Source organism: Ciona intestinalis, chromosome 1 (genome assembly GCF_000224145.3).
Source record: "Ciona intestinalis chromosome 1, KH, whole genome shotgun sequence".
NCBI lineage: Eukaryota > Metazoa > Chordata > Ascidiacea > Phlebobranchia > Cionidae > Ciona > Ciona intestinalis.
The window spans coordinates 8,646,702-8,671,716 of record NC_020166.2 but is presented as its reverse complement, the minus strand read 5'-3'; the positions used below and the strand labels follow the sequence as shown (position 1 = coordinate 8,671,716).

Genomic DNA, 25,015 nt, shown 5'->3' with positions numbered 1-25,015 from the left:
AAAGTGCTTGCTAGAAATTCTGGCAAAGGGAAATACCCATGTCGCTGTATAGAAGATACTAGATAGTGTCGAAGGGTTTTTATAGTGCAAATTTCTGCTTTTTTGCGTTAGTTCTGTAGTTTATTTTAAATAAGTTTAACAAAAAAAATTTACAGAATAATTTTTTCATAATGAGCAAGCGGTAAAAATTAAATTAACGGTGAATATATCACGATGTTCTTATAAAAACTATCCAATGGTAGCTTGCACCTATCCGAATTAATCAATCAACAAATGTGTTATCGAGTGTAGAATTATTGTTCGATCCATACTGCATTACGTTCGCTTTAAAATGCTGAGAAATGCAGCCGTTCTATCCAGTCAAGTACTAAATCTAACGAAGGTTATCGAAACCAAAGTATTTTGGCCGGTTATCAGCAGAAGTATACACACTTCGTTTATTGTAAAAGGGCGGAAAAATCCTGGACAGCATAAACGTATTAAAGCTCATTCTCTTACCCACGAAGATAAATGGACAACCGATCTCGAAACATGGACAGAAAACAACAAAATGCTTTATTCCCCGATGGACCCTGAAAAAGGCGTGCGACCGGCAGAAATCTATTACGGACGTGCAAACGTACGATACCCACCTAAAAAGTTATACCATGTTGCTTATATTGTTAAGGGTCTTAACATAGACGAAGCAATTACACATCTCGGATATATCAACAACAAAGCAGCAAGGACAATAGCTGATGTACTGCGTGAGGCACAGGAACATGCAGTTGCAGAACATAATGTGGAATTCAAATCAAACCTTCACATTGTGGATTCATTCGCAGAATCTTCCGGTGCTGTCAAGTTTCCAATCTATCATGCCAGGGGGCGAATGGCGTTGGGTAAATGCAGATTTTCAAATTATTACTGTTTACTAAGAGAAGGGCCTGCTCCTCCAAAGAGACCAAAACTTACAGCACTTGAATTTGGAATTGTTCATTTAGATGAACTAAGGAATAGAAAGATATCTGATGGATTGTAAAAACCTATTTATAAAGTTTCTTACCAGTTTACATGGACCCATGTGTTTGTTCGCAAAACTTACTTTTACAGTGAAAGCTTTAATAGAAAAATCACAAATCACAGTAAACGTACAAGATAATATAGATCGCACCTGCTTGTAACTCATAATGTTATACATGTTGTTGTTTTGTTTTAAAATTTGTAAAATTCATTTAATTATCAAAAGTAATTATTATGGCAGGTTGAAAATGATTTAGGTAAAAGAGCAAACTGTAGAGTCATATGTATGTCAAATTTGTTTAGCACATTGTCCTGTGTAATACTGCTTTATAAAGGAATCCATTTATTTTGAGCATTGTATATAAAACTTTGTTTCCCCACTCTTTCTGGTCTATACGTGGAAGGACCTGGGTTATCTTTGCCAGGAAGATGATCAAACGTCCAACGAGATGTATTCGAAACGAACACACCGGATGACATATAGTGTTTTGGTGGCCCCTCGTAGTCCACGAGTTCGTAAGATCCAGGTCCTGGGTTTTCAATGGGTGCTGGGAGTGGCATAGCTGGTGCACTGATGCAAAGATAATGCTTGCGCCTGGAAAGGGCTTACTTGGTTATATTCAGACAATTGCTCCAGAGGTAATAATGGGTTCAAGGCTCGTTGCTGCTATTGTTGTGGGCGTATGTGTCCTTGGCCAAGATGCATAACAGCAATTGCTTCAACCCAGTGGTAACATTATTAAATGTCAGAATAAGAGCATGACATTTGCCAACCATAAAATAGATAGAAAAGGCGCAAACAACACACAAAAATTAGATAGGTGTCTTAAAAAGCATGTGATATATCGATTAGTAAATATCCTAAAAAGAACATCACGTTTACTAACATATATATGTTCCACATATTTTACTTACGGTAATATGAGTTTTTGAGGTGGAGTGACAACATCAAAAGGTTTGTAAGCACCAGGGCCAGGCACTTCTGCAGGTTTACTGTTAAGCTGTCTTTTTGTTGTAGAACAGAAGCTTGACATTGGAGCATTAACCTTTGTCCCACTTTGTATATTGTAGTGACCTGGTGGTGTTTTACTTGATTTAAATAGAAGCAAAATATAATCCGTAGTCTGCAGTTAAATTGAACACATAGTTAACATGTAGCAGCTTTTGCAAATGAATGCACAAATATACAGTTTTTAATTTTCATTGGGGAATATAAATACCAGTATTTTGCCTGGCATGAGCAAAATTTTACTGTTTTTGGTAAACATGATCTTATTCTCTGGTCCAACTGCAGATGTATTGAGTATTGATTCTTACTGGGAGATGGAACTCTTGTGCTTCCAATGGGAATTCCTTGACGTTTTGTCCTTGATTTAAATGCAGCTTCTGCAGTTACACCATAGTTCTTCCCTGTGTTAATGCTTTGTACCTGCCATACATAAGCTTTGTAATATATATATTTACACCTATTTACCAGGGCGATCAGCATACATGTATTCAAAGAATTAAATAATGTTACTTGTAACCAACTAAAATGTAAACACAACAAATAGGCTATAAAAATGCCTATTTATGCAGTAAGGATCTGGTGCTATGAAAACGTAACAGACAAAAATCAAGTCCAACCAATTGAATAATAAAAGATATATATCTCGCCTAAATGGCAACAACATTAATAATCCTAGTTAGAAATTTGCAGAATTTATTTATTCCGGTAAATTTTGGGACCAAGAAGGTTTTCCACTTACATTATACTGATTAGGAGCTGGGGCTCTTGGCGGGCCAACCAATATGTGATCAGTTTTAATAGCAATAGGTTGATGGAATGAGCTTGTATTAGCACGATTAAACTCCTTTCTTGTGCTCAACAAAGAAGGTAGGTTATAGGATCCAGCACCAGGTGTAACTCCCAGCATTGATTTACGAGTTCTTAATGTCTGAAATTATTATTTGGTGTTGAAAATATAATGTAATAACTGTATGTGAAGTTTAAAAAAAATATTTTTTGTTGTTCTGTTTGAGGCTTGATGCTACTTCCATTGTGGGCATATGTGTCCCTAAGTTAGACTTGTAATGGCAATTTCTCCAACTCTGTATTCCTTATAATTACTACCCACAAAACTACCACGTAGAAATTAATAAGAATTAAGATACAATCATTTAATAACATAGTCAAGGCCATGATGATTTACTTTTGATGCAAAACTTCCAGTTCCTTTCTTTGAAAACGAAGTTGATTTCTTTTCTATTTCTCCATGAGGGCAACTATAGTTTCCAGGACCAGGGATGTCATTCTGATATAAATAGCTTTTATTACATATACAAAATGCATGTAACATAACTTGATTTATCCTCCTGTGTCGAGGATACTGAAGTTGTTATAATCCTGATGTTATATATGGCCTAATTAATACAGTTTTGCATTTGTTATGGTTTAACCCAATAAATAGTATTAAGGTAATATATAAATATATAGCATGATATTGTGCCTGGAGCACACTCATACAAAATGTATGTAACGAAACTTGATTTATTCCTAATTGTATTATTATTATCTTTTATTATCCTTTATGAGTAAGTTCCTTATCAAGCACCTGGGATTTAAGTCAGATTTGGCCCATTACCCCAACACCTGGAAAGCCCATTTAAGTCTTCGTGTGACTGATGCCGTAACAGTGTCTTGCCCAAGGACACATACGTCGATCAGTATCGCTGTCAAGCATCGAACCGTAAACATTTTGGTTTCAATGCAAGCGCCTGAGCCTCGGCACCGGACCAAACATAAATTACATTAAGTCAATTATGGCCCAATATATGTACAGTTTTGCATATTTATTAAGCTGGTTTATTTAACCAATTAATTAAATATAAATTATTTTGTAACGTACCAAATAATAGTCATCACTGAAACGTTTTGCTTGTGTTCGAAATCCTTTTCGGTCAGAGTTGTTGGTTACAATGGTCTGATATTTGCTTGGGATAGAAGCAGTGGCGGCAGTAACACCATGACCTAAAAAAACATTTGTAAGTTTACAGTGCATTTAATTTGGGAAAAAAATTTATAACATAATTATTATTTATTTCTTGGAAAACGGTTGCGCAGATTGTGTTATTTAAAAGACGAAGAAAAGGAAATCAACAGCCATACCTTTATATAACCTTCCAGTTATGCGTGAATGAATTCTTTGCACAGAATCGAGCGGTTGAATGCTATCAACAGCCATTTATGTGCAGAATAACGTTTTAATTTGAATTGTACAAAAATTCTAAGTCATTTTGCTATAGTTTTAGTTTGTAGCCTACCATAGTTTTAATTTGCGAATTACGCTATTTCGTTTTCCATAGCAACACTATTGGGATTCCCCAAAGCTGTTATAATATCGTAATTAATTTTGGGGCTTCGAGTTGAGAACTTAAGCATTTAAATAAACAAATTATTAAATATTAAACTTAAAAACAAAATATTAAATACGTTTTTTTATAAAAAGATATAATATTTTGGAAAACAATTACCCTGTAATTGCAATATTTTGGCCAAACCTAAATCTAAACTCTGAGGTAAAATAATTAGTTTTCCGAAAAAAATACGTAATTTGGAGATTTTAAACGCAATGAACGTCAATTTTACTTTTAGACCTCAGCTTAAAACCTGAACACGCTAGGTTTTTCACTGTACAAGGAAATTTGTTTTCTGATGACGTCATATTTCAGGTTCCTAAATACTCAGTGATGATTGGTTTTATGTTGGGCGGAAGTTTTTTCGCGATTTTTTGCGTATCAGAACAAGTTGTTTTGCGTACTAAAACCTGCTGTTTATCTTTAGGGACCTATAGATGTTATTTTATACAGTCTAGTCACCTAGTGAAACCATATATATTCATTCACACAGCGACAGTCAATAGTCATATTTAAAAACATTTGTTATTGCTCTAAAAAAGCATTGACCTAACCTCTTTACATTTTAACATACACTCTTACATGTGATGTATTACAGTCATTCTCTTTATGTGTGTAATAAATTGGCGTATTTTGTTCTGTAGATTGATATTGTAGGTTGTATAAAGTATTTATTAAACTAATTGGACCGTAAGTTATGACGGTAAGTGTTGTAAACAAATAAACAAACAATTAATTTCAACTTGTGCTGCGTTGTTATGGGTCCATTTTTATCTGTGTTGCTTCATTATAACAAAATATTGAACTGAACTTGGATTAAGTTTGTTGTTCTTTTAATTTGAATCTGACTTTTTACTATAAAGTACAAGTACCGTTAAAAATTTCTGCATTGTTTGTTTTTTAACTTCACACTGAAAATGTTTTATTAACTATTTTCTGAAACATTAAATCAAATGTGTGATATTTCATTGTAAATTAAGATGACCATTTCCTGATGTCGGCTTTTGAATAAATGTAACTCATTTACCGTTATGTTGAAACAAAGACAGTCTTTATAACATGGCTGTTCTCTTTTATAGTTTAATGACCTATAAATTCTCAGCCACTGTTATTCTTATCTTTGTTTGTATGGAGTTGTTAAAATAATTAAACTACAAAACTGAATCATTTCCTGTGTTAAAGTGTGGGGGAGAGTATGTAAAATATTTAGATACAGTTTTACAATGTTGCAGTACATTATAGTCTTGTGTGAGTAGCGAGTGTGTTAAAAAGTTGTGTTTCTGTATATCTGTCTGTCATATTATCCCATGATTAAAATGGTCATTCTCCTATTAAAATTGTTTTATGAACAAACAAAGTTTATTTACTGTCAATTGATCAAAATTTGAAAACAGAAAGATGTTACATAACATATAGCTTACAAATAAATAGTTTTGAGTTCTCAATAAGCACGATTCCAATATAAGTTTGTTTTTAACCCCTTTGTTTACTTTTTGTTACTCTTTGCCTACTACTAAATGGGACGAGAAAATCAAATTAAAAGATGGCCCTCCTTCCCCCACCCTACTATTTTTATATTATATACACAGGATTGTAAAAGTTGTAAATCCGGACGGTGATCGTTTAATTTTATTGAAAATCCGGACGTATTATGTTTTACGTGCGTCTGTCACCCAAGCTACCAAATCTTGTTATAAAGCGTATTACTAACCATCACCACATAGAAACGGTTGTTAAAGCTGCGATCTAATGTTTTATGTTCGTCGCGTGTTCGATGAACGTGCGTAAAACTTTTCAGTTGTTTCTGCCGATTTTATACGTCGTTTTAATAAATGTAATATCATTTGCATTTTTTTAAATATTTGCACAAACCGTTCCATCATTTTAGCTATTCGCGGTGTTCTTGCAGGGTAACCAATACGATTAAAATAGAGCGCACGTTTATGTCATCAATAAATACTGAACTAAGAAACCAAAGAGTATATTGTTGGCCGAACATAAGAAAGTTTATTTTAATATAAATAGGATTTATTTCTATTAAAATATCCAGATGTTTTTCGACGATTTGGACGTTATCACTAAAAAAGGGGTATTTTTACAATCCTGTATATATACAACCAAAAATTTAAATAAATAAAATTTAAAGCTTAGTGCAGTTATATATAAATTAGCCTAGAGATCTCACAAACCTGAACATGGAACAAATTTCATGCTAAATCCTAACACAGAACAAATTTCATGCTAAATCTAAACATGGAACAAATTTCAGGATCTTCAGCTCGATTATGCCCTGGATTTAATGAGGAGACTCCCACCTCAGCAGGTGGAGAAAAACCTCTCAGATCTCATTGATCTCGTTCCCGAGTTATGTGAAGATCTTCTGTCATCCGTGGATCAACCTCTGAGAGTATTACGAGATAAACAAACTGGAAAAGATTATTTGTTGTGTGATTATAACAGAGATGGAGATTCATATAGGTCAGTTGCGTGGAAATTTTAAAATATAAATTATTGTTTACCATACAATCAAGGTATATTTTATATGTATATAAATTTAGAACTATATATGTTCGAAAAAATATATCCATTTTTTCTATTTTTCATTTTAGTAAATATACAGTAGAAATAACATGTTTTTTGCTTGCCAAGATTTGGCAAAATGAAAATTTGCTTAAAATTGGCAAAGTAGGCAACGTTGTTTATCATACATATTACTGTTTAATGTTTAACTATTAGCGAATATAATATTAGCTTACTATGTGGTGAAAGCATCACATGAACGCTGGGCCAGCTATAGCAGCAAAAAATGGTGTTAGAACACACTGGTCTACGATTGATTGTCAGAATAGGGCAGGAACTGCCAAAAGCATGATTATTGTTTTTACATGCCTGATCAGACTGGGCTGTGTTTTAATCATTACACACTGTGTAGGTCACCGTGGAGCAACAAATACGATCCTCCATTAAGTGATGGAGCAAAACCATCAGATAGTTTGCGAGATATTGAAGTCAGTGCTAACAGTGCATTTGATTCATACAGAGAAATGTAAGTGTTTGATTGATTTAGGTTTATTTATTTTAAAAAATAAAGAAGTAGTAAAGTTTTGTAAAGTAGGTATTAAAATTGTTATATTGATGAATTTTGTATTGAATGATATTTTAAAGTCTACTTTTTTACACTAATATTTCTGAAGACAAACTGTATGTATATCAGATATTAAAACTGTAATAAATTGCTTAAACAGGTGTTTTTGGATTACTATATAATATACCTTACAACAAAAGTTTATATCTATTAGTAAATATAAGGCACCACATTTTAAAGTCTTTTTTTTTCAAAGACTAATGAACCTGAATATAGTATGGGTTATAAAAACTGTAATAAATTGCTTAAAAACCTCCTTTTTATTTATATCTGCAACAGTTTGTATCTATTACTAACCAAAGGGCACCACGCAGGTACTTTGAAGGTGGTATTTCTTCTGTGTATATGTGGGACCTTGACCATGGGTTTGCTGGTGCCATTCTTATTAAAAAGGTTGGAGATTCTTCACCAAAAATTAAAGGGTGCTGGGATTCTATTCATGTTATTGAAGTTGTGGTAGGTTCAATAAATAAATGCAACTTATTTTATTTTCTATTTCATGGCATGACAGTTGTTATAACACTGGTGTACTGTTTCCTTGTAGCCGATTATGGGTTACCATGTATGTTACTTTGTGGGTGATTATTTTTTTTTGTTTGGCTGACTATTTGGACAACCCATTAGTGACCATTGGGTTGAAGCAATTACTGTTAAGTGTCTTGCCCAAGGACACATTTGCCCACAATGGTAGCAGCAACGAGTAGTGGCAAGTTAATACAATTGTGTGTAATGGCAGTGCTGACATAAAGTGTTTACTGTGTTATTTAAAAATTAAGACTCTTAAAAATATTGTCTGCACCATAAACATTCTTTGTATAATCTAATAATAAGATGAAAAAACTATAGAAACTCCTACTTTAGGATAGTGTGCCAACTTCATAGGCGCAAAATCTGGGGTGGCAGGCCAACCCTGGAAGTTTTTACACTACATTAATCAAGAAACAATACAATCCATTTTTTCCATAGGAACGGTCATCTAACTTACCCTGCCTCCCCTGCATTTTAAAAAGTTTGGTGCTTGTGGCCAACTCTGTACTAAATCTAACCACTATATGACCTCACCCCTATAGAATATAAGCCATACTTTCCTGCTTGCAAACATGTTTTATATTTTTATGCAGGAAAAGTCTGGAGGTCGTAATGCTCATTACAAACTTACATCCACTGTTATGCTGTGGCTTCAAACAAGCAAAGCTGCATCAGGAACAATGAACCTTGGGGGAAGTTTAACTAGACAGGTTAGACTTTTATGTTGCATATTAATGACATCTATATAGTTTGAAGCAATTTAAAAATACTTTAGTTGTGATTTTTTAGGTAAGTAAAGCATTAAAAACATTAGTGTCATTGTCGAGTTTTAATCGTATATTCTGTAGTAGGCTATTTCTTAGCATTCAAAAGTAGTTTGAAGTAATTTAAAATTACTTTAATTGTGTTTTTTTTAGGTAAGTAAAGCATTAAAAAAATCAGTAACAGTTGGTTTTAAATGTCATTGTCGAATTACAATTGTATATTATCTAGTAGACTATTTCTAGGTATACAATAAAGTATTTCAGTATCAATGTGGGTTTACGACACTGTTAAAAATAGGAAAAAAATAAATTAACAAAAGTAACTCTTTAGACAAATATTAAAAAAGATTTTAATAAATATTGTAGACTATTTTTTTTCCAGGTTGAAAAAGATTCATCTCTGAACGAAGGAAGCAACTCCCATATTGCTAACATTGGAAGATTGGTTGAAGAGATGGAGAATAAGATGAGACATACTCTCAATGAAATTTATTTTGGGAAAACAAGAGATATTGTGCAAGAGCTACGGTAAGTTGATTTCCTTCTCCTCGTTATTTAAATATTATGATTTTCGCAACTGTTTTCGAAGAGACATGTCTAAAATTATGACATGTTAATAATGTAAAAACTTTTTTTTTAATAATATGATTTTCGTTAATGTTTTTAAGAGAAAAATAAAAATAATGTTATTTTAATATACAAGCTTAATATATAACTTTTTTTTCGATGTTACGTTTTTGATAATACATTTATTATAACTTCGATGTACCTCATGTACAAAAAAGATGACACATTTTTGATGATACAAATATTACAACTTTAACACACCTTATATACAAATTCTTTCTTTGCCTTATTCTGCTTTCCCTTTACTCAACTGAACCACAAACTTTCTTTCACTTCCCTATGATTCCTATCAACACTTATCTCCAGCTACTCCTTTTCTCGCCACAATTCTCACGACCATCGAAAGAAACTCAACATGGAGCTTTCCGCTGGCTTCACAAGGAACAACAGAATGTGACTCTTATTTCACCATTTTCTGTTCGTATCAATTTTAAAAATTGAAGCATAAAAACAAACTAACATTTTTTTCTTGTAGGTCTCTCACTTGTGCATCTGAAAAAGACAAACGACAAACAGTTGCAAACGAGTTGAAAAACAAATTTGGAAAGTAATTCTCCACTGTCTAAACTGCTGCTCAACCATAAACAGTACTGAGCCATGCTATTGTGCATGGCAGCGGTCTAAAATCGGAACCGTTTGCTACCATAATAAATATCTTTAATATAAACAATTGTGGAAGTGATATGATTTGGATGCGAGAATTTTCTCTTTTATCTCTGCATCGTCCCATCTATATCTATATATTCTTTATCATAATTTCTCTCATGTGCAAATCACGCATGCTACACCTTACGCATGCTACACCATGCTTGCAAATGTATCATACCCATAAATGTTATAAACCAAGACCACAAATTTACAAAATATGAAAGACTGCAGCAACACACATGTTCCTGATCTGTGATTACTTATGATATATCGAAATATGCTGATCATATTAGCTGGAATTTTATCTCTTGGAAAAATAAAATTATTTTGTAGCCAGAATCTTAACTCATTGAGTCGTGATAAAGTATAAGACTACTACACAGTAAGTCAAGTATATATTAATACTGTTAAAACATAGGATATTTGCTTAAAGACAAACTACTATCTATACAGTACAGGAAGATGGGACACCTGTAGCACATAATATCTAAATATCCTGATCGTGTTTTAAACAATTAACAACGGTACATGGGAGTCGTGAGGATACGGTTTTATGATTCATGAATGTTCTTTATTTACTACCAAATGGGGAAAGAAAATGGAATAAAAAGGTGTCCCATCTTCCCCTACCATACTATATAAGGAAATAATACATAATGGGTGATATCTTTGAGAACCTGGGACAGATTTGGCCCTATAGCCCATACACACAATGGATGAAACAAAGTACAGTGGAAGTTGTCTAACTTGAATTAAACATAATATCCATCAATGCCTTGTATCACCAGCAGACATCTGTTTGGTTGGAAGCTCATTTTCTAAAACTTGGAATTTATTTTTGAACCAGGATTGGGCTTCCTGTGAAAAAAAATGATGTTTAAACCAATCAAGAGGTAAATGCAACACTTTTATCATGCACTGTTTATATCAGTGGTTCTTAAACTGGTCGTCCTGCCCTGGTGGGTAAGACAGGAAACCTTTAGGACATAATATCCTGATCGTGTTTTAAACAAATAACATTGTTATACGGGAGTCGTGAGGATACGGTTTTATATTTTTTGAATGTTCCTTGTTTACTATCTTTCCACACCCTACTTTATATATATTAATATAATGTTAGATCAGATGACCTGTAGGTTATGTTGTACTTGTATAGATTCAACTTGAACCTTCCTTAGTTTTTCCTCCACCGTTTGTTTCTCGTTGATTGCTCGCTTAAGGGCGCCATCAAGCGACTAAATTGTGAGGATACATTTTTAGAGACTTACAGATAACTCCACACACCTTAAAAGTGTCCTTTAATTAATTGCTAACATTTTACAAAAGAAAATCATCAAAGTAAAATAACTACCTAAATGATTAAAACAGTAACAAATACAGGTAAAAATCTAACCATAATCTATATTCTGAATCACAAAGATCAAACTATTTCCAAAAGATTTCTTTGGGTTTATAATGGGGTGGGGAAGACAAGACACCTTTAGCACATAATATTCAAATATCCTAATCGTGTTTTAAACAATTAACAACGGTCTATAGTAGTTGCGAGGATACGCTTTTATAATTCCTTGAGTGTTCTTTGTTTACTACCAAGTAGTACAGAAAAATAATACGAAAAGCTGTCCCATTCTAACCCACCCTACTATACACCTAGCAGTTACAACATATGGTGTTGTGGGGTAAGATGGGACATTTTAAATTTTATATTTAACTATATTGCCACAATTCTAAATTAGCATTGTAATTGTTAAAACACTATTATGACATGAGATTAAGGTCCTAACAGTATCCCATCTTACCCTACAGTACTATATATACTACCTGTATTTTGTTGATAAGAACTTCTTTTTCCGCTTTTTCTTTCCCCAGCTCTGACTCCAACTTAGAGCTAGTTTCACGGGATAACTTCTGCGCATGACTAAGTGCTGCTATGTCTTCTTGCAGTGATGATACCTGTTTTGTGGAACTTTTTTACACATTTATTATGATATTTTTTTTCAGAAAAAAGGGTATTTTTTTTGACAAACAAAACCTTTTTTTTGTAACTTTTTTTTAAACCATTTTTTTTGAAGGGAAAAGTATATTATTTAAAAAAAATAGATTTTTTTTTCCATAAACTCAAGCAAAAATTTGTGCTATAAATTATTAAAACCGTATCCCCATGACTTCCATGAATCGTTGTTAATTGTTTAAAAGTTATTAAAACACGATCAAAATATGTATATATTATGTGCTACTACTGCTACAGGTGTCCCATCTCCCACCCTACTATACATAAACCCCATTTTTAAGCCCATGCAAATTGTTATGTACCAAGTAATCAAATGTATCACCTCAGTGTTAAAGGTAGCGATAATGGAAGCTTGTTCTTTATGTTTTTCGATATAACTTTGCTTCGTTTTCTCCAATTCTCCCAACTCACTGTCAATTTCCTTGAAAAAAAGAAATAGTAAGTTTTTTTATAAAAACAGTAATAAATTCATATAATATACCCTTTTGCATGGTAACTACTAGGCAGGTAAGTAATCGCATAATTGGCTGCAAAAAAAGTTTACATGCATTTCGTCATATTCACCTTATCTTTGTCGAATAAATCGAAATATGGTGGGAAGGCAGTCTCACTTTTAGCATAAATATTTTACCATGCAAAAAGTATAATACATTTTATGCCAACATTTTTAAGGTATTGCGGATAACCCAGACAACACATTAGGGTTTTATAGATTGAGCAATAGACGGTATGTTTTTGTCCAAAGACACATACACCCACAATGATAGCAAGACAAGTCTTAAACCTGTAACCTTGAACTCTGGCCATGCAAAAAAAGGGTATTAGTAAACCAAACCAACTTTAATCCTCTGATTAGTGAAGATCTTGCTCTTCCTCTCTGCTTGCATCCGATCCAAGGATATTTTCTGCTGTTTCATCTTTTCCTTTTGTTTTGCGATTGTTTGTTCCCGATCAGCGAGTTTGGAACGAAGCTCGGAATTTCCTCGAGTAAGTTGTGTGTTGCGTGATTGGGCAGATTCAGCTGTTTTCTTTAACTGTAAGGTAATATTTCTTTGAATGAATACTGCTGCTGTACATTCCTACCATACTATACATTAAAAAAGAAGAAATCAAAATAATATAAAAAAAAAGAAGAAAAAGAAAAAAATTGTTTTCATTAAAGAATTATTAAAAACAATCGAAAGTAATTTAATAAAAGAAAAAAGGAAATTTTCCACGTTTCTTTCATTAAAAAAATAATAACAGAATAAAATTCATAAAAAAAGAAAGAAATCACATACCTCATTAACTTGCGTAGTTAGTTGTCGTTTGATCGCCGATCTTTCCCGATTAAACTGATCCTTCATCTGCTGGAGACGATCATTGTTGCTCCGGGATGTGAGAAGAGCTTCTTCTTCTGAGGATTTCTGCTGACGAAGAATCGTCTCGTTTCGCTCACGCTGGATTTCAAGATCCGTCTAGATAAAAAACAATTCTCATCATTTAGTTAAAACGGTACGGACTGTACATTTTTAGATTCAACCATGTTTCGCATTTTTTTTGTAAAATTTTTATGTAGCTAAAAAAAACACAAATCTAGGATAAAAGGACAGTACCCCTACACATACAAATCCTTACCTTGCATTTATCAAGATCGTCCTTAAGTTGTGCATTGGTTCGTAAAACATCATCTAGAGAAGCAGCCAGCCTCACGTTATCGTGTCGCGCTCGTTCTAACGCTTCCAATGCAGGGGTTATACGTGATTGTTCAAGAGCATCACGATTATGCGATGTGGATTCTAACTTTGCAATCTCTGTATTCAGGATGTGAACTTGGTGTTCAAGCTGAGATCTGAAGACAAAGATACATTAAAAATAATGACAAAATTGTTAAGACAAAAAAAATACCTTAAAAAATCAAAAATTCTTAACACAATAATAAACATTCAAAAAATGCATAAAATCTAAAGACAAAATGCGTTTAAAACAATGAAAAAATTCTTTATACAAAAAATACAATTCAAAAGTTTAATAAAATTCTTAAGAAAAATTTTTATTTAAAATAAAATCAAAAAAATTCTAAGACAAATATTTATATTACTAGGAGGGTAAGATGGGATACTAATAACAGTAGCATCTATATTCCATATTTTCTAATCAAGTTTTAAACAGTTAAAAACTGCTCTAATTAACTTGCAAAATATTCAATCAAATTACTTTTCGTCAGTAAGAGCTGCCAGTTGTCCATCCTTCCTCCCAAGTTTAGTTTGCACTTGATCCAACACCTCTTGTAGTTGCGCTTGTCGTGTTGTGATGTCATCTATCGTGGATGATAGACGAGCGTTGTCTGATCGACAATCTGATAATTCTCTCTTCATTTGCGAAACCCGACTTTTTTCCTGGTCCTGAGTAAGTCAGAGAGCAAATTTTGAAAAAAAAAGATTATCAAAAATCAGAAACCATACTCTTTTTCTGCCTCTGTCCATTTCACAAGCAAAATTTTGGAAAAAGGGCCATCCAAATCAGAAACCAGACTTAGGGGTAGAACCCAACCTTTAAAACAGGGGTGACAGCATTTTTAGCAAAAACAGCTTTTACTCTGCTGCTAGTATATGTGTATTTAACCTACCAATATTAAAAGTTTTAGATAATTTAAAGAAAATATACATAAAATAAAGTAGATAATTTTACAAGGTAATGTTAATCTTTAAAAAATCACCTTTGTGACTTCTATTTGAGCCATGGCTACCTCCTTATCTCTTACAGCTTCATCCCGAGCAGTTATAGCTAAGTTGAAATCCGCTTCTTTTCTTTCCATGCCATGTTGTAACTGAATGAATAAAAAGATTTGAAAAGGTGTATATTTTATTTGTTGTAAAAATCCATATATTGTGTATTTCAAATTTACCAAGCACACAATGGGCGCATATATTTAATACACAATGCTGTGGTAAACACGATAGCGGTTGTATTTTATTAAAAATCTAATATTTATATCAAACCATAAATGTCCTAAAAACACACCCCTTTTGTTTTATTTAATCATTCATAACAAATGATAACTGGGTGTTGGAGTAATAGGTGAAATACTGGGTGTTGGAGTAATAGGTGAAATACTGGGTGTTGGAGTAATAGGTGAAATACTGGGTGTTGGAGTAATGGATCAAATCTGGCCCGAAACCTTGAAGGGCTATAGAAAGGGCTTTACCCATATAGAATAGAATGTGTGTAGTTTTGGATTAATGGGCCAAATCTGGCCTAAATCCCTGGACCCTGACAAGGTCCTCAGTCACACCTCACCCAAATAGAACAGAATGTGTATAATGTTGTAGTGCTTGGGTAATTGGGCCAAATCTAATCTCAGGACCATGACAAGGACCTCACGCCTCAGACCTCACCCATATAGAAATGCATATGAGTAGTTTTTTGGGGTAATGGGTAAAAACGGACCTAAATCCCAGGTCTCTGACAAGGACCTCACCCATATAGAATATAGAAACGTGCACCTGTTTAATATGAGATTGCATTCTGTTCGATTCCACCCTTGAGTTTGCCACCTCTGTAGCAACTTGCGAATATTTTTGTTCCAACGCGCGATTGGTTGCGCGCAGTTGAACAACTTGTGACTGCACTGAGGCTATATTTCGTAATTCTTCTTCAAGCTGTTCAACACGAGTCTGGAACAAAAGAATTTAAATATTTAAAATCTAAAATAAAATTTCTGAAACAAAAGAATTTAAAATATGAAAATATTTAGAAAAAAAAATTGCTTTTACCTATTTTAGTAAACCAAGGTGTAAAATAGGGTAACATTGAAACTTTGCCATGAGGGCACATTTAAAGGGTCGGTGGGTGGGTGATATTGCCATCCCTTAGATCAGGTATGTGCAACCTTTTTCATTGGAGGGGCAAATACCAAATTTTGAATGACAACGTGGGCCACATGATTTTTTCAGAAAAATTATTATCATAAATTATTATTATTATCATAATTTTCAGAAAAATTATCGACTTTCCTATGCAGTTTATGTAGATAGGAAATCGATTTAATGCAGTCTCTGGCATACTTGTGCAAAAGCTTTATTAAAAAAAACTGTGTATAGTTGGCCGACGGGCCACTGGTTGTACAGGTCTTAGTAATATGTAGACTATAATGTATGTAAATAAACTTGACAGCAAGCAAAAAGCTTTATAACACTTAAAATGATATATACTGAATATTGATGCCAACAGGTATATTATGCATTCTCTGATTAAGAGATATATATTTCGCCTAAATGGGATCGTCGGTCTCTTTATCAAAAATAAAATAGATATATACTTTTTTAATACCTTTAACTTTCCGTTATCATACGAAAGCTGACCCTTTGCAAGGTTTGAGGCAGCTGCAAGGTCTTGAGCTCGCTTATAAATCGCTTCCTGTTGTTCCACAGATGCAACGCTGTCCATTAACCTCACATTTTCTTCTTCCAACTGATCTTTTTCCCGTTTCAAGATATCTTGCTCCAACTTTTAATATTAAAATTTGATGATTTTAAGTGTAATTAATTATTTAATTTTTTAGGAATGTCGAATTTTCGGTATTTCTTAATACTTATTGCATTAGGTTCTAATGAAAAACTTTAGTTTTACTAATTTAATTTCAAGAATTGAATTTTTAAGTGTTAATTAATTAATAAATATATATTTTTTGGAAATGTCAAACTTTAGATATTTGATATTAAAAAAATGTTTTCCTATTTACACTTTTTAATTTCTCACTAAAAGATTGTTTAGGTGACCAATTAGTAAAAAAGATGTCTGGAAGCAAATTTCAAAATCAAAAATGGATTTATTTTTGAGTTGTTTAAATAAGAAGAGTCATTTTGTCAGAAATATGGAACCTAATGTTGGATTATGGAAATTTTTATCATGTCATTCCCTACTCACAGTTAAAAAAATAATTTAAATAATTTTTAATCATATTTTTACTACTTTTTATTTAGATATAAATTGTGCAGCTTGCTCATTATAATGTTCCAGGATTTGAATAATATATTATGAAAATTCATGAATATTTAAAAGGAAACTTAACATGGCAATAAACAGAACAACAAATAAAATTATTCCACCTTTATCTCCTCAAGTTGTTGTTGTAAAAATTCTTTTTCTCTCGTTACGTCACTTGCTGCTTTGTTCAATTCCTTCATAAGATTTTCACGAGTTTTCATCAATTCATCTCGTTCTTTAACTGCCAGTGCTGTGTTCTGTATAATATAACAGCTGAGTTTGAAATACAGGTAAATTATTGCTTTAGCAAATAATATCCAAATATCCTGATTGTGTTTTAAACAATTAACTACGGTTTATAATTCTTTGCATTTTCTTTGTTTACTACCAAATGGGACAAAAAATAGAATAAAAAGGTGTCCCATCTTCCCCCACACTACTATATCACAAGAAACAACCAAAATTCAAATTCTCAAAAATGACAACAATTAATGTCTTAAACTATAGGTATAAATCTAAAAAATTTTAAGTTCAAAAAATTTAAACTTGGTTTAACACATTTGTGACATTGTAAATTTAACAACTGTTGTTTTGTCGCTATTTGTTGTCTTTTCGTTTAAAATATTTTAAATCTTTGCTACCGTAATCAAAGAGACAAATAAAATTATTATGGTACCATTTATTATGTTATTTACCTGTTTCTCCTCATTCATTATTCGCTCCCACTCTTGCTCTTTCTTCTCCAAATCCTCCTCTTTCTCTTTGAGAGCAATCTCTTGTTTCTTTAAGCAACTTTCAAGAGTTTTATTTTTTGCTTCCAACGATGACATTTTCTGTTTTTCTTTTTTTAAAACCTATACCAAAATTCAAATTGTTCAAATTTATTTGTTGAAACCAGAATGATTAAAAATAAGATGTAAAATAAAGTTTGTAGTGTCTACTACTGCCTATACATACATGGTAGACATGTAACAATTCTAAAACAAGTCTAGCTTTAGCATCTTACAGTAGATTTTACTGTCAAAATTATGGGGTTTGTAATTTTTAAAAAATTAGGAAATCTGAAAAGGAAAAATCAACAAACCCAAAAATACTAATTTAGTTTTAAAATTACTATTGAACAGGTAGAGTACTACCTGTCTCATTTCTGATCTTAATTTCTTTTCTTGTTCTTTTCTCTGTTTCTCTTCCACAGTCCCCCTCTCCATGTTCTCTTCTTGTTTCTTTTTTAAATCCTCCTCCAAATCCTCCACTTTTGCTCTTTCCTCCTCAAGAGCATCTTGCAAGTCCCGGTTCTCTGTTTGTAGTTGTGTGAAAGCAGACTAAGGAAGGAAAATATAATTTGTAAATTTAGGCAAAAAATAATTTCAAACACAAGAAATTAGCTTGGGCATAATCCTTTATTTAAGTAAAAAGTATTTCTTGATATAATGAATAAATGTAACTAATTTAACCTCGCGTGTCGGGGAAACGACAGTCGTAACATAGGTGTACTCTTTTATACACCTCGTGCCCGCTTACGGGTTACCACATATGTAACTTTGTTGGTAATTATTTTGGAAGGATGTTTAGTTTTAATTTAGACAAACCAAAAGTGACCACTGGGTTGTAGCAACTGTTGTTAATTGTCTTGCCCAAGGACACATAGACCCACAAAGTTGTTTAGGCGATAGAAATTGACAATCATTTGCTACCGATAAAGTGTATTTTCTTGATGTAAAAAGTATATATGAAACGATATCATTGTCCTAATTCGGATTCGTTTATTAGTTTAATACTTATTCATCATGATAATTAATGTTTGATTGGTCCTAACCATTCAGACCAAAGTAAAACAAAAATAAATAAGCATTGCATTCATATATATTAACAGTTTTACTTTTACCTTTTGTGCTTCAAGTACAATATTACATTCCTTAATTTCCTTCTGCAGGGCATTCTGTTGTGAAGCGATTGTAGCGTTTTCAACAGAATGTGATTGCTGTTCATTTATTAACCTGAAATTAAAATACTAACTGAATAAAATACAAAATATATTTACCACAAAATGTAGTTTAAAAAAGTGTTAAAATTGTAAAAAGATAAAATAATGTTTGACTAAAACTTTACTAAAACACAAAAAAAATTACCCTAAAAAATCAATAACAAATTTTAAATGGTTTAATAGAATTTTAATTAAAGTTTATGCTTTTTGGTAAAAGTTTTAATCTCAGAAATAAAATAGGTCCCAAATAAATATTAAAATAAAAAAAAATAATATTTTAAACAAATCATATATATGCTTTTTTTAAGATTAATTTTCACTTTTTTTAAAAAAAAGTAGTAATTTAAAGTGTGTAGATATTTTTAAACAAATTATGTATATATTATGTGTGTTTTTATATATTTATGATTTAATATCAGAAAAACCTTCGAATAGCTTCTTCTTTTGCATCTAATTCTTCTTTAAACATCGCAAGCGTTTGTTCCATTTCTCTTGCTTTAACATTCCATTGCTCTGTTTGTTTACTGTGTGCTTCACTTGATGATTTTAAATTCATGTTTTCTTTTTTTAATTCATCAGTCTGTGTGTACAAACAAAAATGAAGAAAAAAATTGGTATTAATAATTGTTGGTAAATTTTAGTATATAATCTATAAATATTACATTATATATCATATATGTATTATAATGTAAATATTATTTTAAAAAAATGGATAAAAAAACTGTTTTACTAACAATTTTTAGTATATTTTATTATACATAAAATAACAATAAATGTTATAACGACTGTCCAGTTTCGGCCAAGCAAAGATAAAGTTACATTCATCCAAATTAAAGATATGTTATTAACCTGTGCACGCTCGCGTTGCAACTCATCTTCAATATCTTGTACTCGGGATAAAAGAGAAAGATGAGAGTTTTCAATTGTCTCCCTCATCTCTTGCTCCCGGGAGGATTCTTTCTTCAACTCTTCAATCTTCCGGATGAGTTTGTCTCTGGCAACCACATCTTCAGAAGAGGACACAGTGTTCCTCTGTTTGAGCAAAATAAAGCACAAAATATATTATAGTCAGTAAAACATTTTTGTTTATATAGTAAGGGGGGGGGGGGAATTTTAACATATAATATCCAAATACCGTGATCACAATTAACAACGGTTTATTGGAGTCGTGAGAATACGGTTTATAATTCTTTAAATATTAGTTGTCAGTTGTTACTATTAAATGGGACCAGAACATAGAATGAAAAGGTGTACCATCTTTCCCCACTCTAATATGTGTATATATATACCCCACATAAAACAAATATAAACACTTAACTAACTTTACATTAAATCATACATTGGTAGCTTGATCAAGTTTTTCAAGAAGCTGTTTAACTTCCATCTCGGCCTCCTTCCAACGTTGATCAACATCCTCCCTGCTCCTCCTCTCCGTGTTTATCTCTTCTTCTTGTTTCTTTATTTTATTTTCTTGGTGAGAAATCTCTTCTTTTAATCTTAAAAAAATGTATATAGTAGAGTGGGGGCAGATGGGACACTTTTAACACATAATATCCTATTTGTGTTTTAAACCATTACCAAAGGTGTGTTGTTTGTTTACTACCAAGAAATGAGATGAAGTTGTGATAAGTATTTATCACTGTATTTCTTATTATTTAACAATGGTATGCCAAATGTGTTTTCTTAGTGGCATGCTAACTCAAGACTGTAGTTAGGCAACAGTTTAAGGTTTTGGACACATTTTCATGCACAGCAGAAACAAACAAGTATAAACTATTAGGTAGCCTATATAAAAAAAAATATAAACTATAATATTAATGTAATCACAAGCTAATTAAATGTTCAGGTAATAAAAAAAAAATATGAAGTATTACCAGCAAAATCAGTCTTACTTTTCAATGACAATGTTCTTTTCCCGGTCAGCAGTCTCATGTGTTGTCTGCATTGAGCAAAGACTTAATTTCAAAGATTGAATGACGCTTTCTGTCTTGCACAACCTGGTAACCAACTTCTGATATTGCTCGGACTTCATTTTCAAAGACGTTTTCTTCCCTCTTGTATTTTCTGTGTTCTGAAAGATCATTTTTTTTATTGACATTTTTGTTATTGACACGAGTTGCAAATATGAGTACTGGCACAGCCACCAAGGTTTCACAGAACCCCCCTATTGTGTAAAAAAAATGTTTGGATGCATTGATGATTAGAGTACAATTTTGTTAAAAGTGTATAATAAATGAAATAAGTTATCAGTATAGTCAAATATTGCTTACAAAGTTAACTTTTAATGGTTGAATTGGTGTTTGCTTCTTTAATATAGGATGGTGGGAAGTCTTGGTTGATCTTTCTAATGGAACATCTCCAAATCGAACAGATTTCTCGGATTTCTTTTCTTTATTTAATTTTAACAATACTTTAATATTTTGTCCTGAATAGGATTTACAAATTTCATACCTGCCCCTTTGTTCAACCAGTCACTTACAGATGTTGGGAATTCAGGAGACTGTAATGTCAACCTGGAAAATAAATAAAGCATTATAATGAAAGGAAGAACAATTAGTCAATTATATTAAAAATAATAGAGGCCAGAGCTATAATATAAATAGAGATATGTATTAAAAAACCTACTGGTAAGCCTGGTCATCAAGTAGATCTTTGTTAGGAGTTATTCCAAGGTCCATGAGCATGTTAGCGAGGTCTTTTGTCTCCGTTTCAGCTCCTGTCAATCTCTCTTGCACCAGCTGTTAAAAAATAAACATAAACTTTTATCATTAAAAAAAACAATTTTGATTTTTTTCAAAAAGATTTTTAAACTTTGGTGGTACCTTTATATCACATTTGTGCATTTCTATCCATACACAAATTTTGATTGTTTTGTTGGAATGTTTATTTATAGACGTTGGACACACAAGGACAGTTATTAAAATAATAATATAAAAAACTAAGGCGGCATGGTAGTGTTATATTTATTTAGGTAAATATAAAAATACGTTTAGCTTATTTCTGTTTCAATTTTAATGCATAACATTTACAATTTATTGTTAAGGTTTACAAATTTACTCACGTTTAGGGCTCCTTCTGACATGGTTTGCGGTAATGGAGAATTGTTTTCCGTAGACATTTTAAGTTATTTTTCCATGAACGTTTAATATAGAGAAATTTAAAGTAAAAAATTATCTATAAAGATTTGATTTAAGCAAATCCAAGAACCAAAGAAATAGCTGTAAAAATTAAAATAAACAACAATTTAAAATTGGCAGTTAAATTTTAAGTAAGGTGAATGAATGAAAGAGTGCTTTTGTCATACAAAAATCAAAATCTTTGTGCAGTAGAAATGAACAAATGACATTTTAAAATTAGACATGAGTCTTAAAAATTGTAACTGAGCAGGCTTCATCAGTTTCTATGCCAACTTCATCCATAAAAACTTTTTTGCTCTTGGGGTATCCTTCTAAAACCGCATTCATTAAATCAGAAGTCATTCGTTTTCTCTTTTTCCAATGCCCTACATACGTCTTGTGTTGTTCATATACTTTCTTCTTTTGAGCCGGATCAATCGTTCCAGACATGGATTTTAAGCTTTTTAAATGTGTTTTCATCTTTGCAACGTCTTCTCTTAGATTTTTTACTTTTTCCAATGCATCTGCTGTAGTGAGCGACGACTTTAGTTGGCCAAGTAAAGATGACTTCTTCTGATACTCTGTCTGCAAACTCATTACTTTTTCAGTGAGCTCTTTAATTCCAGCATCCAGTTTGGTTATTTCTTCCTTATTTACTGCAGGGAATTGAGACTGGTGCACAACATAAATCTTGGATTTGCCATACGTTTTCTCCAGCAGCTTTCCCTGTTGGCTCAAGGTTTCAACAGCTCTTGTCACGGCAGTTTTTCCATGCTCCTTGTGTAGATTCGAAAAAATATCTGCAGCGCTATATGGCCGATTCTGAGCTTTCATATACTCGAAAACGGCATCTTCAACTTTTTTTGCCATTTGATTATCTAAAAAAGGGTTAGTCACAAAATTATTAAAATATATAAAGTACCCAGGCAGTATAACATAAAAAAACGTATTTTACAATTAGCTAAAAGTTATCACATTTGTGCACAAAATATTCTGTCTACAAAATGTCTACCAATATCATCATTCTATTATTTTTATTTCGAAACTCGAACAGCGACCGCTGTTTCCACGGCTCGCTGATTTCCAAAGTAAACATTTGCAATAGACATCGTGATCTATTAAAAATCAAATATTTCTGTATCTTATTTCGAAATGTCACGTCATATACCAAAGTATGATTGCGTGATTGTAAAATATTAAAAATATACAATGTATCAGATTTAATCTTGGATACTTGCAAACGAAGATTCAAGGTGTATAAAAATTCTGAAGCAGCCGATTTATAAATAAAGTTGTTCACAAGCCGCAGTCCAAGGGTAAATAAATCATAACTATAATACCTAAAATTGCCCTAATGTTCATGCTAGAGTTCGGCAATTTTACTAATCCAACAGCTACGCTACACGTGTACAAAATTATAGGTTATAGCGCCCTATCCGGTAGTTTGTTTTGTCGTACAATCACGGCGACTAGTGCAACGTTTTGATGTAAAATGAGTCTTGTGATTTTCGTGTCTGTATAGACGTAGTGGTTCTGTATCAGTAAAACAGAAACCGTAAAACGTAGTTGAAATTAGATTTGCCTAAAGTATTTAGGTTTGCTGCTGCACCAGTGTGTTGGTTCATTTTAGAAAAAAATTACATTTACTGTATTATTCAGTATACATAAGTATTCCGGAACTTAACATCCTATCTGTATATTTCCAGCCGTCCATACCTTTATACATTACACTTGGTCTCTTGGCTAATCAGAAAAAAACTCGTTTCTGCTGTATCTTGTTAAATTGTGATAATGATTTGCGAACTACAGTATAAAATGATTCTGTTGGTGCTCTCAATATTGTTATCGGGCACAATTCCTGGAGCATCTGCATTTGATGCTGGAGATGGAATCGCTTTAACTCTGGGTCTCGTTATTGGAATCTGTGGTTTACTTGCTTGTGTTGGAGCGTATTCGAGGAGAAAAAATGGAGGACACACATAAATGCATGCGGCAAATATACAAGCGTGTTATTAATGAAGTGCAATAATCAATATAATCACTGTGATTGCAATATCTCTAATGATCAGCGTTAAAATCGATGCCAAGTCTTTTAATATGAACAATATCAGTAAGTGTTTACCCAGTGGATTAACAAGAATACGCCAATACATTTAGAATTCCTTCATAATGTTTTCACAAAAATCAAGCTGAAATACTTGGTTTTATAAAAAGGTTTTACATTGCACATAATAGAAAAAATATACAGATGTCTTAGTGTATACAGTGATATTAATAAGTCTATAATACTGATAAATTGATTGTTTAGATCTACCAATCAAATCGTTTTCCAATCATTTTAAAAAGGTCTTCATTTGGTTTGGTGTAATATGATTTTAATATGTTCATCTGTTGTGAAGGAATCTGAAACAAAACTCGTCGAATTTGATTATGAACTTTATATTAGGGCTCCCAAACTTTTTTCTTGTTACTCCTTTTAATTTTTCTTGTATAATAGTATATTAGACCGTTTTTGTTTAATAGTATATTATAACCAGACATGCAGTACTACTTTGTTTAAATTGGTATACTCTCGGGCCCTCGGCAACTTCTATAGTTCAGCACGCAGCCCCGAATTTGGGAAGCCCTACTTTAAATAACTAAAAGCTACCTTTGGGTGTTTTCTTCCTTTTGCACCAGCAAGGCATTTGGTCTGGCTGTTTTCCAACCAGCAGTAAAATCCCTTTGATTTATTGAAATAAACATGATTGTTGTGTGGTTTTAAACCAAGGAATTGTTGTGCACGTCTTAGTGTAGGAAGAGGATCTAGTACAGATGGGATTTCAG

The 25,015-nt window shown here is 32.4% G+C and overlaps 5 protein-coding genes across 7 annotated transcripts; 2 read left to right on the top strand and 3 right to left on the bottom strand.

Moving 5' to 3' along the window:
- Positions 1–276: 276 nt before the first annotated feature.
- On the top strand, positions 277–1,243 carry LOC100175042 (39S ribosomal protein L22, mitochondrial-like). The gene has a single exon (XM_004225616.4). It carries the CDS (start codon positions 332–334, stop codon positions 1,019–1,021), a length of 690 nt encoding a protein of 229 aa, XP_004225664.1. The 5' UTR covers positions 277–331; the 3' UTR covers positions 1,022–1,243.
- On the bottom strand, positions 1,085–4,390 carry LOC100178916 (O(6)-methylguanine-induced apoptosis 2-like). The gene is made up of 7 exons (XM_002124145.4): positions 4,151–4,390; positions 3,891–4,012; positions 3,195–3,296; positions 2,751–2,939; positions 2,320–2,431; positions 1,918–2,077; positions 1,085–1,597 (listed from the first exon to the last, which is right to left on the bottom strand). The coding sequence occupies exons 1-7, from the start codon at positions 4,224–4,226 to the stop codon at positions 1,330–1,332; spliced, it is 1,029 nt and encodes a 342-aa protein (XP_002124181.1). The 5' UTR covers positions 4,227–4,390; the 3' UTR covers positions 1,085–1,329.
- Positions 4,391–4,997: 607 nt separating this feature from the next.
- capzb (beta-actinin II) lies at positions 4,998–10,451 on the top strand. Of its 2 annotated transcripts, XM_026833621.1 has the most exons (8): positions 4,998–5,101; positions 6,668–6,876; positions 7,331–7,444; positions 7,858–7,999; positions 8,665–8,781; positions 9,218–9,363; positions 9,769–9,879; positions 9,938–10,451. In XM_026833621.1, the coding sequence occupies exons 1-7, from the start codon at positions 5,096–5,098 to the stop codon at positions 9,857–9,859; spliced, it is 825 nt and encodes a 274-aa protein (XP_026689422.1). In that variant the 5' UTR covers positions 4,998–5,095; the 3' UTR covers positions 9,860–9,879; positions 9,938–10,451.
- A 37-nt stretch (positions 10,452–10,488) lies between these two features.
- Positions 10,489–22,294, bottom strand: golgb1 (myoplasmin-C1). 2 transcript variants are annotated; one of them, XM_009864045.3, is made up of 23 exons: positions 22,135–22,294; positions 21,699–21,811; positions 21,525–21,586; positions 21,344–21,462; positions 20,966–21,144; positions 20,413–20,569; positions 19,923–20,105; positions 19,499–19,653; positions 18,975–19,086; positions 18,226–18,411; positions 17,785–17,943; positions 17,212–17,346; positions 16,433–16,609; positions 15,607–15,777; positions 14,820–14,930; positions 14,318–14,505; positions 13,739–13,952; positions 13,402–13,578; positions 12,961–13,155; positions 12,444–12,542; positions 11,932–12,063; positions 11,241–11,345; positions 10,489–10,968 (listed from the first exon to the last, which is right to left on the bottom strand). In XM_009864045.3, the coding sequence occupies exons 1-23, from the start codon at positions 22,189–22,191 to the stop codon at positions 10,879–10,881; spliced, it is 3,276 nt and encodes a 1,091-aa protein (XP_009862347.1). In that variant the 5' UTR covers positions 22,192–22,294; the 3' UTR covers positions 10,489–10,878.
- LOC100185988 (homologous-pairing protein 2 homolog) lies at positions 22,292–23,287 on the bottom strand. Its single transcript, XM_026836651.1, has 2 exons — positions 23,208–23,287; positions 22,292–23,069 (listed from the first exon to the last, which is right to left on the bottom strand). Exon 2 carries the CDS (start codon positions 23,057–23,059, stop codon positions 22,427–22,429), a length of 633 nt encoding a protein of 210 aa, XP_026692452.1. The 5' UTR covers positions 23,060–23,069; positions 23,208–23,287; the 3' UTR covers positions 22,292–22,426.
- Positions 23,288–25,015: the final 1,728 nt, after the last annotated feature.